The 18,754-nt window shown below is 35.5% G+C and overlaps 1 protein-coding gene and 1 non-coding gene across 2 annotated transcripts; one reads left to right on the forward strand and one right to left on the reverse strand.

Moving 5' to 3' along the window:
• Positions 1-11,409: 11,409 nt before the first annotated feature.
• Positions 11,410-12,274, forward strand: LOC122057574 (brassinosteroid-responsive RING protein 1-like). Its single transcript, XM_042619720.1, has one exon. The coding sequence runs from the start codon at positions 11,623-11,625 to the stop codon at positions 12,130-12,132; it is 510 nt and encodes a 169-aa protein (XP_042475654.1). The 5' UTR covers positions 11,410-11,622; the 3' UTR covers positions 12,133-12,274.
• Positions 12,275-18,242: 5,968 nt separating this feature from the next.
• On the reverse strand, positions 18,243-18,349 carry LOC122058508. The gene has a single exon (XR_006133805.1). It is a non-coding gene; the product is annotated as a small nucleolar RNA R71 (small nucleolar RNA).
• Positions 18,350-18,754: the final 405 nt, after the last annotated feature.

Genomic DNA, 18,754 nt, shown 5'->3' on the forward strand with positions numbered 1-18,754 from the left:
ATCAATGGTCATCATTGGCCAAAACATCTGCCTCCATTTTTATAAACGGTCGATGATATCCCCATTATTGTCCGATATCCTTTCAACATCATTTGAAAACCATAGTATTGTGGCTGAAGGAAAACATGGTCATAGAAAGAATAGCTTTGTACAAAATATGAGATCTTCTGATGGCTTTGACTCGTAAATAACACATTGCTTGCCTTTTCTAGCTACCATTAAATTTTACTTGAGAATCAATATCATCCATAGATATAGTATCATCTCTATATGAAGATGAAGAAACAAACTTAGGATGAAGAAGTCATGTCCCATAATGATATAATAGATAGAGTACTACATTACATTACAAATTACATTATACATAAACAGATCAAATCAAATTGGTAGGTACAAAGAAGACCAACATCACCACATGGCTTCATGCCCCACTTCAGTTACCCATTGTCTGTTAATGTCTTTATCATCTATCACAAATGTGGACATGGAAATGGAGGCCTTTGTTCAATTCCTATTCTCCACTACCTAACAACCATTAATTCCATTCTATTTTAGAGTGCAAGGAAAGATTAGTATATTCCTATTTTTTTTAAGGGGTAGAATTAACATCTATATCAAACCAAGGCCAATAAATAAAACATGAATAAATTAATACTAGTCCTCCTTTTTCTTTCCCCGGTGGGGTTAATTCTACCCACAGAGGAACAAAGGGAATCCAAAAGCGGGTAAAATTGATTAAAAACAATTTTTACGGCAACCCACTTGGGAGAAAGATCCTCCCCAATTAATTGGGCGTTTAATTAGTGATCCAATAGGAATATTCGCCCATGTATTAGGATGAGAATCCAAAATCTTCCCAATCCTTGGATCACTAATTGGTGCCTAATTAATTAGAGAAGAGTCAATCCTCTAATGAATGAAACTTACTTCCAACTGATAATATTATCTTTGAGGGGCCTAGTTAGTTTTTTCCTTGAAGTTTAAGATTAAGATGGGAGAGGACAAAGGGGCAATCTGGATTAAGACTTAAGAGTAGATTAGATTTTGAGTGGGACGGTTCGCATGTTACATCAAAATCATAAAAAGAGATTAGTATGAAGCCAGGATTGATGAAGACTGGTTCACAAGAAAATCCATTTCAAAAGTCAAAAAAGAGTACAAACCAAGGTGACCACTTTGAAGAGAAGATAAGGTATTTATAGTTATAAGGATTGTGTGGTTGGCAAGGGGGAGGAGAGAGTATGATAAGATACTGATGGATATGACTTGTCAAGAAGAGAGAGAGAGAGAGAGAGAGAGAGAGAGCGGTGGTTCAACTTTAGACCAAAGGCTGGGAATAGAAAACAATCCATAGGTGTAGGTATCTGTGATAATAAAAAAAAAAAGGCTTTAGGGGATTCCCTGTACGTAGATTAGTGGTATTAAAAAATTAAAGGTTTAATTGGCTCAAACCCATCTGTAAAGGGCATACTAGTCAAGACAACAGACCCTTTTCTCAGTTCATCTTACAAGTTATAATGTGGAGTTTGAATATTAATAAAACATTTTGACAGCTTTAGTGAAAGGAGGTCAGATTAGACACCCTAGCTTAATCACCTTATTAGTTTCTAGCTGGTTTGCTAAACCCTAATCCTGCAATCTAACTTTAGGGCCTAATGGGACACAAAAGAATCATATTCATATATTCGTTTCTATTTATGTCATGAACCCCATCTTCTAGTCTTCTCCATACTTTAGTTCAGTGACTTCACATGAAACCAATTTTAAGAGAAAAAAAAAAATGGCCAGTTCATTGTTAGTGAATAGTGATAAAACATTCCAGAATGACCACTATTAAGAAATAAGCTAACCTTCAAGCTTTGCTTCCAATTAGGAAAGGAATACGCACAAAAAAAATGAGAGAGGGTCATCTCATAAATAAAAGATTGTTTTATGATCGGATCAAGTATGTAGAGATTGATTTTCATTTTGTACGTGAGAAAGTGATGTGACGTGAATTGATAGCAAATTTCATTTTCACTACTGTTCAGATTGCATACATCGTGACTAAAGGCTTATCGTGAACATGATTTCAGTTGACCTTCAACTTGAGGGGATGTATTGAGGCATATTGCATGCAATATCCCATTAGAGAGATTTGAGGTTTAATTAGGTTTCTTGTATAGGTTCCTTATCGTAGATGTGTTTTCCATTTTGAGGTTCTTGGCCATGAGGCAACTATGTATTCAATATGTCCTCCACAGTTTAGGAAGAAAGAGCAACAAAACTTCTTCTCCAAATTAGGATTTTGTGAATTGCCACAACAGGGGAGGAAAGGATGGATAAGAGAGAGTTTCCAAAAAAAAAAAAAAAAAAGATAAAGAATTCAATGTGGGAGGGTGCCTACTATTCTGGTGGGGTGAAGAACACTATCCCTTTAATTAATTAAATTTAATCTAAAAATTAAGGAGCAAAGTACGGATGTTCATATTCATTAAACTTCAACAACTAATGCATGGACCACACGCTTAAGCTTAGATGATAACAATGGCTATAACCCAATTAGCTTCGCTTGCGACTTCAACCTTAACTTGTACATGATATGTCTTATTATTTTCGAGATACATAATGGTTCAAGCTTTTCTATACGTAATTAATGGGAAAAAGCTCTCTGAGCCTAAGTATTGTTTATTGTTTCTTTCTTCCTTATAAAAATATAAATAAAAAACCATAAATATGTCTTGGTATGAGATACATGTTAGGCTTAGAGAACCCTTATCCATAACTTATTCTCATTAGAGTGAATGAGAAAGAATTTTTCTTCACAAGCCTAGCTGTAGAAACAAAGACGAGTTAAACTAGAAAAGCCATGGAGATGAATCTTGAATATCTTCAATGGTAAAACTCCCTGTGGCACTTTTGGTAAGTTGGTTTTAGTGCAATGATTCATTATATTTGGAGCGAAAGGAATAAAAGATTATGGACATTCTCTTCACATTCTATTGAAAATATATGGAATACCATTTCTTTTGAGATCAGAAATAAAATGCTTCACAAGTGTACCATATATCCAAATACTAGCATAAATAGGCATCTTGCCTATTTGTCGTTTCTTCCTCTTATTTCCCCTTCCCATAGGTTTTGTTGTATCCCCTTTATTTGTTCATCTTGATTTCTTTTGCTAGGGTCCCCTCCTTTGAATAGTCTTCGTGGCTTTTGAGTAATATTTATTTTTTTCCTTTCTTTCATATATTATCCATTCACATAACCAAAAAAAATTGTGAGAGGGTGCAGACTAGTCTGGTGGCATGAAGAACACTTACCCTTTAATTAATTACATTTTAATCTGAAAATTAAGGACCAAATTAAGTATGGATGTTCATGTTCATTAAGCCTCAACCACTAATTCATGAACCACGCAATTAAGCTTAGATGGTAACAATGGCTATAACCCAATTAGATTTGCTTGCGAGTTCAACCTTAACTCCTACTTGATCCATCTAATTTTTTGAAGATAAAGAATGGTTAAAGCTTTTCTGTATATAATTTATGGAAAAAAGGCTCTCTAAGCCTAAGGTATAAATCTCTCTAGGCCTTCTCACATGAGTATTGTTTATTGTTCCTTTCTCTCTCTTAAAAATATAAATAAAAACCTATAATGTGTCTTTGTGTGGGATACATCTTAGGCTCAGAAGACCTTACCCATAATTTATTCTCATTAGAGTGAATGAGAAAGAATTGTTCTTCACAAGCCTAGTTGCAGAAAACAAGGATAAAAGCTAAACAAGAAAAGCCATGTGAGACACATCAGCTCTCACCCTGAAAATGATCAACATGCTTCTTGCATTCTCTTCTTTTTATTATATATAAGAAAAAAGAGATGGAGAGACAGAGTGTGAGGCTACTCTAGCTAGCTTGCAAATGACAATTGGTTAACAGTACAAGTTGCTATTTAATAACCCAAAAGTTAACTAAATTAAGTACCCATTAAGTAATGTTTAGTTCATGGGTTGGTCAGAAGTTGCCTCTTGATCCTTAACTTACTGCAGACAACTTCTGTGATTGTGTTATTTCTTAATTAATCAAATCTTAAACAATGGGGAAAAGATAGAAAAATGGAGATTAGAGAATGAGAAGTGTAAAGTTAAAAACTCTTATTAGTATTCTTTCACAGACTTCTTCTGAGATTCCAGTTTGTAAGCAGTAGAGGCCATATTCCTCATGTCTTGCAATACAGTACATAGGCAACATAGCCGAACAGCAAAGGAGTTGAAACTTCTGAGTTGGCAGCCCAATAAGAATTCACTTTATCGATCAAATCGTCTCTTTAAATATGGTAATTTTTAGCCTTATAACCCCAAACCCACATGGTGGAGAAAGAACCCTAGCTATAACCCCTATGCCATCAACAGATAGTATATGTAGAAGCCAACTTCATATTCACTAAGCATATAACAGCCGTCAATGGTTGTCAATGTCTGCTCCTTTATAGTATAGGGTCGATAATATCCATGTATTATTCCGTACCCTTCTAATGCGAGTGAAGTAATGACTGTGATGTAGTTGGTACTCAGTATATAATATAAGGAACCTTAATACCATTTTAAATTGAAGCAGAAATAGGTTTTAACAATAATCTAGCACAGTTGGAGAGGCTGTGATGAGTTAAGCCCACATTCACCATGAGAGCATAGTATATGGTCACCAAAAAAGAATTTTTTTAATATAAGAGAAGAAAAAAAAAATCAAATATATATAGATGTTTCCTACACATCATATTTAGATCCCCATGACACAAGAGTGGGGATTCTTTTTCATGCCCTTTTACATAATAAATTGGTGAATAACATTGACACTCTCTCGATCTCTCATCTCAGATAAAATGTGGATTTTCTACCTGATGAATATGTTTCTCATTCTCTTATTGGTGTGTTCTCATTATTTTGGCATCATAGAAAATATATGCTTAACATGAAATAGAAAGTGGGGGAATGGAATTTTTGTCCTCTTATAAATTAGAGAAAAGAAATTTATGAAAAAGGGATACATTTTTTTTATTTTTAATTTTTTATAAAATATAAATAGAAAAAAATCCTCATAACGTTGAGATGGAATTCCTTTTCACATCCTCTCACATAACTAACTATGAGATTCACACCAACACAATACTCTCTCTTCATACAAAATGTGGACGTCATAAGGGTGGAATTCATCTCCCACCCTCCATTGGTGCCACTTCCTACTCTTGCATTATGAAAAAAAAAAAACTCTTCTCAATTTAAAATAGAGAATGGAAGGATAAAATATTTGTCCTCTCATAAGTTAAAGGAGTGGAAAGAAATTTTCAATTAGAGAAAGAGAAAAGATAGGAAGAAGGAAGGCCCAAGGCTGTCGGAGACATGGTGACCCTCTAAAGGCAAAAGTCCAATAAGAAGAGAAGAAAAGTGAAGTTAGGAGTCCAAGTAATGGGAGGGTGGTGGGGCCTTAATGTCTTGGCCGGGCAAGACAAAGGCTGAAGCAGCTTGACAGCCAGGTCTTTTGGCTGTGTATGTAGCTCTGAAGGGTGAAGGTGGCATTGGCGTATGGGCACCTTAGTGCACCTCCACCGACTTCGCCGCACAAGCGTCCACTGTGCTGCCCCTCTCTTCCCAAGGTCCCCTTGCTGTGTGGCTGATTAGCCACCCTCGCATCCCCTAACAGTCACCCTTTTGTCCTCTCTCTCTCTTGATTGAGAATTATTTAATAGAAACACAGTCATTGCATGAATGATTAAGTATCTCACTAACGTAGCTTAGCCCGAGAAGGGTCTTTAAACAATGTTTGGTTCTGAGTACTCTTGTACGTAGTGTACAAAGTGAGTGAGACAATAGGACTGAGACATGGGAATTTGATAATGGCTATGACCCATTTGTCATAACTTTCCATCATGGGGTGAGACCCAGTTTGACGCTTTGATCAAGAAGAAGAGAACAATAACCCAACACTCTGAATCAGTGCCCTTAGGCCCTTTGGGGAAGGGTGCATATATCCCAATATTTTATATCATATATTTACTCTACTGATCAGAAAAAAAAAGACTGGTTATGCTTGATTGTTAAGAAAATAATCTCTTTTTCTTGTACTGTGTATTTCTGCTCGGTGTCATTAAGTTTACGGTTCTCATAGATGGTTGGGTGTCCCTCTTGTATAAGAATTCCACCGATGGCATAGTCCAAAGTATCGGTATGTATCTCGAATGGCTTAACATGATTCAAAGAGATAAACACATAAATTAATCATTATATTTTTATGTTTTTTTTTTTTCCTCTTTTCTTAACAACCAAACATAGCCAAAAAAGAAGAGAAGAAGAAGAAAAAGGTTTACAAAAATATGTTGGTGGTTGGGTGCCCCTCTTGCATAAGAACTCCATCGATGGCATAGTCCAAAGCATCGGTCTGTACCTTGAACGGCTTAGCATGATCCAAAGAAATAGACACATAAATTAATCATTATATTTTCATTTTTTCTTTTTCTCTTTTCTTAACAACCAAACGTAGCCAAAAAAGAAGAGAAGAAGAAGAAAAATATTTACAAAAACATGTTGGTGGTTCAGATTTCAGATAGGAGACGACAAATCACAAGCATCCAACACTCACTATTCATTTTATATGTTGCTGGTTCAGATTTCAGATTTGGGGGAAGGTTCATATATCCCAATATTTTATACTGTATCTTTATTCTACTGAAACCACCCCCAACCTCTCTCCCACCCCTAAAAAAAAAGAAGAAAAAAAATAACTAGTTATGTTTGGTTGCCAAGAAAGTAATAGAAACAATTTATTTATTTTTTATTTGATAAGAGAAATAGGCACATAAATCATCATTGTATCATTATGTTTATTTATTTTCTAGTTTTTCTTTCCTTACCAATCAAACATAGTCACAAAAGAAGAAGAAAAGAGGAAAAAAGCTTACAAAAACATGTTTGGTGCATGATTCAGATTTCAGATAGGAGATGATAAATCACAAGTATCCAACACCCAATATTCGTTTTTTCTACCCCCTAATGATTGATCACAGTATATAGACAATCTCTTACCCCCTTCTTTCATCACATACACACACACATATCATAGAACCAACACCAGTCTTACTATGATGCTTTCTCACGAAAGATGACAGGCGTCCTTCTCTCTCTTTTTCAATACAATTATTAAAAATAGGGTTAATCTCCATGTAACTATGCATGATATGTGGTACAAAAGAGCCAAAACCCTTTTACATATGAGATAAAAAAATCAAAATACGAAATTGAAAGACTAAACTATATGGAGCTAAACTCAGTATAACCAAGTAAAACTCTAAAAATAAAAGATAATGTCATAATTAAAGTCTCTACATACATTCCTTCATAAACTAGATGCTGTTCACGCAAATTTTTTTTTTTGGGGGGGGGGGGTGGGTGTTGGGGGTTAGAATTGCTCATACACACACAAACAAAAACAAGAGGGCCTAAGAGAATGAGAGAGGTTCTCCTACAATGATCAGTCTTTTAACTGGACAGAAGATCATTGATGCCCTTTTTCAAACCTTCTAGGTTTTGAAGAAATGAGCAGATGGACTCTTTCAGATATTAAGACAAAGTGAACAATGGAACCAGGCTGTAAGAAATGTGGCAGTACGAATTGCATTTTGGCATTTTATCATAGCATCCCATGCTATGCTTGTTTGAACTTTTCTTCCCACTATATGCTGTAGGCCATGGTAATTATACTGAAACTCATCTCTCTCATTGGCTCAAACTGTTCATAAATTGAAACAATCATGCTTTGTTACTCTAATTTTCATAGTGATGAAAGTGAACACATGAAAAGGAAAAGAGTGAAAAAAAGGGAAGATGGGACAGGGTTCACATTCTCAATGGGCTTGAATGCTTATCTTAAAAAAGTATCAATTCCACCTACCGATGATCATTTCCCCAAACTCAATGGTTTAATTTACTAGGGTTTTTTTGGGCCCACAAAAAGAGTAAAATAAGGAAAAAACAAAAGGAAATCAATGATCATCCCATGTCATTCATACTTAAATTCCCAAGGTTGATTATAAGTAATCCCATGATTTTAGGTCATAGAGAATCCCTAGATTTATTATTGAATAAGGTATTTTGAAACTTATTATTAAAAAGAAAACCCCCTAGATATTAAAGAAGAAACTAAAGTTTTGTTTTAATATCAAGAGTACTTTGAAAGTTCTTAGTGATTAGTGTGAAGTATTTTTTTTTTTTTTTAATTTTATTTTTATAATAATATAAAATACTATTGAGTTATGAAAATAAAGAAACGTGATTGACAAATCTCTCCTAAAGTTCCTCATTAGCACACTAATTTGAAAGTATTTAGTGCTTAATGGACATGGCAAGGGGATGAGAACATTCTACTAGTTTTCAATAATTAGAGGCATCATTTGTTGTTTGATTTTGAATTTTATAAAAGGCCTTTCTTTTTGTAATATTATCTAATATATATTTACCTTGATGTTCAATTGATTAAAGGGTTCATTTAGTTGTTACCAAGGTGGTGAACTAAGAAGTTGTAATCTTTTTTTAATTATTTATTTGTCTTATTCCCAAAAGCTATGTAATGTAGGGGTAAAAAAATATTTTTTAAAAAATAAAATAATAAAATAATATAATTTTTATGTGAGATGATAGGATTTACTCTCATTGAGAAAAAATATATATTTTTTTTCTTAAAAGGGCAAAAAAATTGAAATCTCAACTTTTTAGTTCATCGCTTTGATTACAATAAGATTTTCCTTTGGTTAAAACCCTAGTATCACTTCAAAATTTTTCTTTGAAGTAAAAAACCAAAAGGTTTTGGTGACCTCAAAGATCAATTGCAATCCTATCTAAACATGTCACATGGGATCCTAAGCATCAAGAACACCATAAAATGTGAGGTAAAAATGAGAGAATTAGCTTCTTCAAAACCCTAATATATCATCAATTTAAATAAAAATAACATGGGCATTTTTAGAAGTGTGAGGAAGTGTTTGTATTCAATGAAGACAGGTGGTTAGTAGTACCTATCAATACATAGGTTCAGATTGCGATCTTCAGTGTCATAATGTAGTCATTGAGAAAAAAACAAAGAAAGAAAGGGAGCAAGAAAAGAAAGAAAGCAAAGTTTCACAGTTTAGATATGAGATTGAACTCTCAACATTATAGCTTATGGAGAAAGAAAAGCAATCTCTAGATGGACAATGTCACCTAATGGGATGGATACCTTTAACAGTGAAAAGTCACAATCATTTAAAGGAGAAAATTTTCTTCTGCCATGTGAGTAGGAAAACCCACAATCTGGTCGTCATTATTTTTCATACTGTGGGTGAAGGAAAATCGTCTCAAAAAAACTATAATTTATTATCAATTTTTTTTTAGGGTTAGAAGAGAGGGTATATAGTGTTAGTAAATTAAAAATTTTCAATGGCCATATCTCTTCCTTGTGGAGAATAGCATAAAGGGAACAACTAAAGAAAATAAATAAATTCAAAAAAATATTTACAATATATTCATAAAAACTAATAAAACCTCAACCTCTCTTTGAAAGATATGAGCCTATAGAAAAGACTTTGAAAAACGACATGGAACTAGCCAAATAGGCTATAGACCATTGAAACTGTTGACTGGGCCATCCTATCTTTTATATAAAATTGATAGATTGAGGAATTCTTGTGATGAAAATATGTAAATTTTTCTTATTTATGTGCTTTCTTATATTGTATTTACCTTTTTAGGTTAATTTGTATTTATTTCCTTTGTTCTATTAAAAATTTTCTAACTTTTTTCACACAATAAATTCTATAAACATCAATTGTCATTTTCCCCTCTCTAAAGGGTGATGTATCTAATATTCTAACTTTTTTCACACAATAAATTCTATGAACATCAATTGTCATTTTCCCCTCTCTAAAAGGTGATGTAGTAATGCAAATTGAAAGTGGATTGACAAATGTAAAGAGACCGAAATAGATTAAGATCAATTAATAAGAAAACCAATATATGAATGCTTCTTATGTTAATAGTATGATGAAAAGGTAGGCACGTGACTTTGGTGTACACGCCTTTATACGAGTTCTCTCTCTTATTTTCTCATTTAATGATGTGATCAAGTGGAATCGATAACCACTAAAACTCCATTTATCCTTCTTCTAAGCATGTATAATGTCAATATAAAAAGAGCACGTTGATCTCTTTCCCTAAGTACATGATGATTTTTATTTATTTATTTATTGATAAAGAATGACTTTTAATAGATTGGAATGAGAAAATACTTCTTATCACCTAAAAAAAAAAAAAATCTATCAATCATCAAAGTAGTTGTAATAAGACTTTACCATGTCACGTTGGTCTGTTGCTCATTACATATAAGATTGGATGATGATGAATTACTTCTTCAAAATTTTAATATGATGATGTTGCCTTTTATTTTAGACCATCGAGAAATTTTTTGGATAACCAAAAGGAAGCTTGTGGTGTTGGATGCAAGGTTTTAAAGAGTGGAATTGATATCTAGTTCACAATACGGATTAATCAAAATTAGATGAAATCTGCCCTAAGCCTCTAACTCTAGATTTCGGAAGGGGATCAAACGAGTCGGATTGATCCTCCTTAGTTGATTCCAATTAATCGATCAATTCAATTGCTCGATTCAAATTCTTGAATCCATGGTAAGATGTGAAGATATACATTGTGGAGAAACACAAGTGAGATACAGTAGTATTACAGCTCAATACGTAGAGCAGGGACCATTCTATCAATATCATTCATCAGACCCAAGAGAGAGGATGGATCATGTTGGTTCTCGATCCTCTTCAGTGACTGGGTGAGAAGAGGCAAAGACGATAAGAGCAACAAAAGCTTCCTTTCCCTTACACCAAACCCCAAACCCCAAACCCAAAACCCAAACCCAAACCCAAACCCAAACCCCACCCACAAAAAAAAAAAAAAAGCCTAAGAATGGTGTGGCGTGTGGGAACCACTACTGTGGCCCTTCCCCTTTTTTCTCTTACTGAATTTGAACCGTTAAAAATACTTCATACGTGTGACATATGTAACACGTGAGTTGAAGCGTCCCATTAAATAGAATGAGAACCGCTCATCTAATTTAAGTATATAAAGTTACAATTATAACCATGATAGTGGACGCGTTTTCTGTGTGGGAGTACGCCCCTGCACCGGACACCATACAAAATGACCGCCGCACCCCTCTAATCGATGCTTGAATATGCATTTTAATTGGTTGAGGCGTTTGCACAGGCTACGCTCACGGATAGGAAACTTTTTTTATAAAAATAACAATAAGGGCATTTTTGTCTTTTAATTAATTAAAGGTGAAGCTGAAGCTTTGTTACGCTTACGTTCCTTCGCCGTCCAAAGAGCAGGGGCCATCTCAGAAGTCCAGTCTCTCTCTCTCTCTCTTCCTCTGTTCATCTTTTGTCTTTCGTGGAGACAATGGTCAGACGTTGTTCAGATGATGAGTTGTGCGTTGTAGTTAAATACCCAAAGGCCAAAGAAGAACGAGTAAAGAAGAACCAAAGACGAGCTTCGCATCTCTCTCTCTCGTGACTTCTCCTCGTCTCTGCAAGTTTCAGGGTCTTTCACCATGGGTTTCCCAGTAGGTTACACAGAGCTCTTCATTCCAAAGCTACTTGTTCATACACTTTCCTTCCTTGGATTCATCAGAAAACTGATATGTTGGCTATTTCGATTAATGGGTCTCGGAGATTTTCTCGAATCCGACATTTCTTGGTCCGAAAATCCCACCAATCTTCCTGAATTACACTCTGTTTCTGCAGTTCTGATCCGAGAAACCCTACCTGTAGTGAAGTTCGAAGACTTGATCACCGCCGGAGATGCCGAAACTCCGGACAGTTGCGCCGTCTGTCTTTATGAATTCGAGGGTCGAGAAGAGATCAGACGTTTAACGAACTGCCGACACATCTTCCACAGAAGTTGTCTGGATCGATGGATGGATCATGATCAGAAAACTTGTCCACTCTGTAGAACCCCCTTCATTTCTGATGAGTTGCAGGAAGCTTTCAACGAACGCCTTTGGGCTGCTTCCGGTATTCCTGATTTCTACAGCGAGTACTCTTCGGTTTCGGGCTTTTAGCTTTTCATTTTGAAAGCTTGAAATGTATATAAAATGAGGGAAGAATCCGAGAACTCGGGAAAGATTTAGTTTTTGTATACTCTTTCTTCTCAGAAATTTAGTAAAATCTATAAAAAAAAAAAAAAAGTGTTCTTTTTATTCATTTCACTCTCTCTTTTGGTAATCTATACTAAAAGCAGATCCTTCACCCATGAAAGAGCTAGCGATTGGTGAGTCGAAGAGGCGGAGAAATCCGGATCTAATTGGTGGGTTGAGTAAGAATTTCGGAAATTTCTCAGGATTATACTGGCATTGGGATTTGGGGAAGTTATTTAACAGGTTTAATAGGATCTTGTCTTCCATTAATGGGGGTTTGGTCCTGTAACTATCTACTGCAGGAGGATCGTTTTCTTGGATTCGTTCCTTCTCTGCTCTTTCCCTTTCATTCTTCACTATTTTTCTCATCTTGGGTTCTGATATTTAGATTAAAGCGGCCAGTGATACTGGGAGATCAACTTCGATTCTAATGTTCAGTAAACAGGTTCTTTAATTCTGATACTTGTATCAGTCAAGAACAGAGGAAGCAGAGAAGCAATTATGATCTTCTCTCTCTCTTCAATTCGTGGGTTCTTCTCTTCTCTCGCAGAAAAGTCATGGCGACCGGCAAGATCCATTAAATTTGGTCCTTGGAAAATCAGAATCATGGAAACCTTAAAATTGGAATTGGAAAAAGAAGCTAGATCATAGATTTTTTTTTTGGAGTTTTTTTTATCCAATAGATCTGGGATCTTGCTTGACATAAATGGTAAATTAAGTGTGTTAATTGAAATGGTTCCTAGTATTTGGGATGAGTCCAAACCAGATTACCAGTACGAAAGGTGCCAATTCCAGACTAGTTTGGTACTGTTCCTAAATGGTTCTAAGCATTATAGAAAAGATATAAAAACTTTAATGATTTCTAAAGAGGTGGTCCTATTATTAGTATTGTGAATCTTTTCATTATTATGAGATCTAAGGTGTCTTTTAATGGTTTTTACTAAGACAATGTAATTACTAAGAATTAATGATGACCAAACAAAAGAAAAATAATTTCTTACAAATTGGGCACTAGGAATTTTCCAACTGCCTATAATTTGTATTCGTCAAAATGGAATAATCCCATTCCCATATGAAACCTCCATAAGAGGAAATAACACCCAAATATATCAAACTACAATAATTAAACTTGAATACAAGAATATGAAATATGCCTTTTGAAAGGGTACTTGGGGTTCTAGTTCCATCTAGTACCCAATCAGTATTTCAGTAGTAATGCCATTGGGAGTCCCATTCCTGAACTGTCCTTTCACATTTATTATTTGATATCAAAATCAAATCCTGATACAGCTGGTTCTAGTCTCAAATTGACACCATGAAGATAAGTTTTATCGAATTTCTATTATTTTACTTATGGAACGAAGGAAATTAACAATTACAAGAAATGAAGATCAAACATGAATCACAAGCGATTCAAAAGAGAGTTGCACCAATCGTCTAGAATCGAGATCGGTCTCAACTGAATCTTAATCGAATGTTTGGGAATTCAGCTGATTTGATTCTAATTACTCAAACCATGCATTGACATGAAGCTTTTCTTCATACTATGTGGTCGGTCCAAAGTGGTTGGTTCCCCTTCGTCTACAAGAAAAAAAATCTAAATATCATGGCTCAATTCAATAGTCAAGTATTTTTTATTTTTTATTTTCGCTAACGACGGGTGTCCAAGCCTTCGGCTTTACTAGTCTGCCAGCCCATACTGCCCCACAACCACATGGACCAGGTCATACGACTCATGCCAGGGTTGAATAAGAATCATTCCACTTTCACAAAAAACAGTGAATAGCACTAAACATTCTGTGTGAGTGGCCCAAGTATTTTTTATTTTGAATTTTCTTATTGCAACCAAGTTTTCCTTCATCTATGTTTTCATTCAACTAAAGAGAGTATTTGAGGCAATGTGGATTGATAGATCTGATCTAGTTTATTGGACGAGCCAAGTGTTTTAAAAGGGATGGCTAGATGATACTGATTCTAAGATTTATTACCTAATGTATTCTGTTGATTTTATATTTTCAAATTATTTGGTGGGGCCTATCTCCCTTCATTTGAGTCTATCTAAATAGAGAGCATGATTTCTATTTCCTATATTTTATTTTTTCACCTTTCTTTATATAATATATTTACTTATATAAAATAAAATGGTCATATCGTTTTAAGTAGCTATGAATGAAGATATTCTTTCTTCACCATGCAAGATCGTGCACAAGATTTTTTGCATTTATTAATTATTATTATTTTTCTTCTGTGGTCAATCAACAGAAATCATTGATAACTTTGATGATTAACACGTGGTCGAAACTTTGATTTTTTTTTTTTGGAAAATTACTTGATTACCCACTTTTGGGTTTCTCTTTACAAAAATAACCATCCTGTGTTTCAGTTAACAAAAATACATGAAATCATGTTTGAGTTTACAAAACTAACCAAAATAGTGATTTTCCTCCATTTTCCCATGTGCTTGGACATTTTTACCCCTAATTCCTTCTACGAGCCCTGTATCACTAATCCCACTCTCATCTTCAACATACCATTGCTGCCACCACCGCCAAAACCACCTCTGTCACCACGACACCACCCCTCTCCTCCTACTCCAGTCCCCTACCCCCAACTCACTCCCTCATCTTCCACGCACGGCCATGCTCATCCCACTCCGTCTCCTTCGAAAACCCACCCCCAATCCATAGCCTGTGGTTGTTTGGTTGAACAGAGTAGCATCTTTGGGCTTCATAATCGTATTCTCCATGACGTCGTTATCCATTCGAAAAAACTCTCCTCTCTTTCCTTTAAAATCCATAAGGAATCCCTCATTCCTTTAGTGACTTCGTGAGAAGAGACCAAAACAGAGAATGGGAGTGTGATGCCTCTCAGAGTGGAAAACAACGAAATAGAGCGCCGCAACCCCACCCTCCACGCCCTCCTCTTCCCTGCTTTCTCGCTTCCACCCCACCCGACGTCACAAGACAAGAATCAACACCGCGAGAAAATAGGGGCAAGGTTGGGTTGGAGGATTGCAAGGGCAGTGTTGGAAGATGGGTTGCAGGTTTTGGATATGGGAATGAAGATGGGTTGTAGGGTAGGGCGGGATTGCAGCATGAGATTACCATTTTTTGGAATCAATTTATAGCAACCTGCAATCCCATTCTATTGCCTTGAAATTTCAACCATAATCCCTCCAAACCATTCATTGTCCCTAGCAGTAAACCCTAGTTCTAAACTACCTTTATACTTTACTCAATCCCTTCCCCTATTCTGGTCGTTGCCATTGAAAGGCCAATCATACCCAACGGTGAATTTCAGCCTTACGTTGGGGACTGGTAAGACCAGAGTTTCAGACTTATTTGCTCCTTGGTTCTCTCTCTCCCTCCTCAAAAATATATCTAATTTCACATAAACTCGGCACAATGATGGAGGAAGTCATAAGCCAAAGCAAGGTTGCTAGAGCAATCACTACGCTTAGAGTTACACACTAGAGAGACGAGAATGGTCGAATTAAACTACGAGATGAAGAATGGGACCGAGATTGCAAGAATGAAACCAAGAGATTTAGAGACACCAAGATTGCAGGGAAGAATGACTTTCCTAGCTTCCTTGAATTTTGTCGGCAGGGAGGGTCGGTTTGTTGGTGAGAAATTTTCTGGAGGTCAGGGAACTGGACGTTTCTCTTACTGTTTCGTTGGATATATTTGTAAATGGAGATGGCTTGATGATGAGCACAATAATGTGTGACATCTTAGGGATATAAGTGTACATTTTGCCCCACTTTGGATAGTACTACTTTTATTTTTCTTGTTTTTTTTAGTTTTCAAGTTTACAAGAGAAAGTGCTTAAAGTGAATCAAAAACCAGTCCAAAGGTGGGACCCACTCATTGGAACCACATCCTCTCTCCTACAAAATCCTGAAGATTATTCTCTCTCCTTGCCACCTCACAAGATCTTGAAGATGCTATGCAGAGATTCTTTTCTGATTTAATCAAGATTGCAAGATATTGGTTAATATTGTAAGGAATGAATAGAATTTTTTGATTTTAGAAACGGATTCTCTCTTTCCTCACACAATATCTCAGAGAATGAAGATTTTTACCAAGATTTTATTTTATTTTATTTTAGTTTATTTCTTTTCTTAAAGAAGACTTGTAGAAGGAATGAGGCAAGACAAAAGCCCTATAAAAGCCCCTTCCTCCCCCCTCCTAATTATTATTCCCTTTAGTTTATTTTCTAGTTTATGCTTAGTTTTCTTCTCTCTCTCCCTCTCTCTCTTTAGTTTTAGTTCTTCTCTATTTTTGCTTTAATCACTTTTGTAATAGTTTTTTATGTCAATTAATGCAAACATTCTTTTATTCTTATTCAGTCTTTTATGTTTATGATTTATGCAATTGAGTTGTAATTTTTAAAGTTATAGTTCTAGGCTTAGATCTAGGTCACAAGATCATAAGCCGTGGAGCATCTTTTTTTTCAATTTGTTTTCTCTAGTACTAGAAATTTTAGATTTGGTTTATTCCAGATCTGGTTTTTAGTACTGGTAGTATCTCAAATCACCCAAGCTTTCAAGTTCAAGGGTTGAAGTTCAAGTAAGTAGGCTCCTTCAATAGTCTTCTCTCCCCCCTCTCATTCCCTCTTCTGACTACCCTTTCTTTCTTAATTTAGGATTTTAATTTCAGTCGTTACGTTATTACTATCCCTTTCCCCCAAGGTTCATGGCTAGTGTATGTGTTGGTTTTGCCCCTCCTAACCATAGAACCATCAATTTATTGCTTTTATTTTAATTGTCTCTCTTTCCCTAAAGCCAAGTAGAGTAACCTTTGTAAGAGTGACTCTCTGGTCAAGTAGGGAAGCTCATATTATGATGCATCCCTCGGGCTAAGTAGAGAAACCTACTTGTGAGTCTCTCTCTAGCTTTCTCCCATTTCTTTTACTTTATTTTTATTTCAATATTTTTTCCTTTATTTTCTTTTCTAATTGCGTGGGTTGTTTATTTTTATTTATTTATTTATTTATTTTTAATTGCGTCGCTTGCATCTTTAAATTCTTAGATGACGAATGGTTAGGACGTTATTTTAGATACATATGTTTAGGACGGCAGTTAGAATTAGATCACAACCATTAATAGGTTCACTTTCACATTATTAAAAGAAAAAAAAATAAAGTGGTTGCTCTCTCTGAATTCGACCTGTAGCTACACTGATCCGTACGCTTGCGGTTACATTTTAAATCTCAAATAAGTTTTTAGTGTCGTTGCCGGGGAGACAGTTCTATGTTATTTTTCGCTTTCTTTTGGTAAATCAGAGTGTTTTGTTTGCTTTGTTTTGTATTGCCTTTTCTTTTATTGAATTCCTGAGAAGAATAACTTGCAATAATAGTTATATCGGTGGAGGTCGCCATGTTTTACAGTATGATAAAGACAGGTTTCGCCTTGTAGCAGTACCTCAGGAATTGACTTGAGCAACCCCGGATCCCTGCCGGTAAGCTCTCAAAAAGCAAAAAAAAAAAATTTTGCTATCTATTCTTTTGTGCTTGTCTTACTCTAGTTGTGGGTAGTTTTCTGTTGCATGAGTGTTAGGTGAGTACATAATACTAAGAATCGGTTAGAAAGAAGAGATCCGACAAGTAGTGACCCTATACATTTGCTCTCTTTAAAACCCTTCAATATGAGAGGCCAATAGCAAAACCCTTCACCTAAATCTCTGAAAGATAGGTTTTACCCTTCTAGAACAGTCCAACCTTCCTGCATAGTTCTACCACATGCCCAGGGCAATAATTTTGAACTCAAATCTCAATACATCACTATGTTGCCCCACTTCCATGGGTTGACCTCTGAGGATGCATACCTATTTCTAAGGGAATTTGAAGAGGTATGTGTTTTAATTAAGATTCAACAGCTTTCTAATGATGCTGTTAAGCTTAGGTTTATCACTTTTGCATTGAAAGACCAAGCTAAGAAGTGGTTGTATGGGTTACCCACAAATTCCATAACCTCATGGGAACAGTTCACAATTATCTTCCTTGAGAAGTTTTTTTCAACTCATAAGACCAATAAGCTTAGAAGTGATATCCTTCAGTTTAAGCAAAAGTCTAGTGAGTCATTTTCCAAACTTATGGAGAGATTCAAGGATCTACTCCAAGAATGCCCTCACCATGGCCTAGACTTATGGCATTTATGTCAAATAATTTATGAGGGTATTGATTACCCAACTAAAAAAATGATAGAGTCTATGTGCCCTGAGGGATTCACATCCTTTACAGATGAAGAAAAGGCATGGGAATTCTTACTTGACTTAGCTGACAAAACCCGTGAGTGAGAATCAACCCAAGAGAGTGAAAGAATCATAGGAGGAAAAAGATATTTTGTGGATGGGATAGTAGCCAAGGAAGCCCATTTGGATAGCCTAATCAAGAGAATTGAAGTTATTATTCCTAGAGATCCATCATCTGTCAATTTGGTTAAGATTTGTGCTTGGTGCCAGTCCCCTGGACATCTCCTAGAAGAATGCCCCAACGCCTCTGGGGGCACTTCTAATGATAGTGTTAATGTCTTATACCAGAATAA

Source organism: Macadamia integrifolia, chromosome 12 (assembly GCF_013358625.1).
Source record: "Macadamia integrifolia cultivar HAES 741 chromosome 12, SCU_Mint_v3, whole genome shotgun sequence".
In the NCBI taxonomy this organism is placed as follows: Eukaryota; Viridiplantae; Streptophyta; class Magnoliopsida; order Proteales; family Proteaceae; genus Macadamia; species Macadamia integrifolia.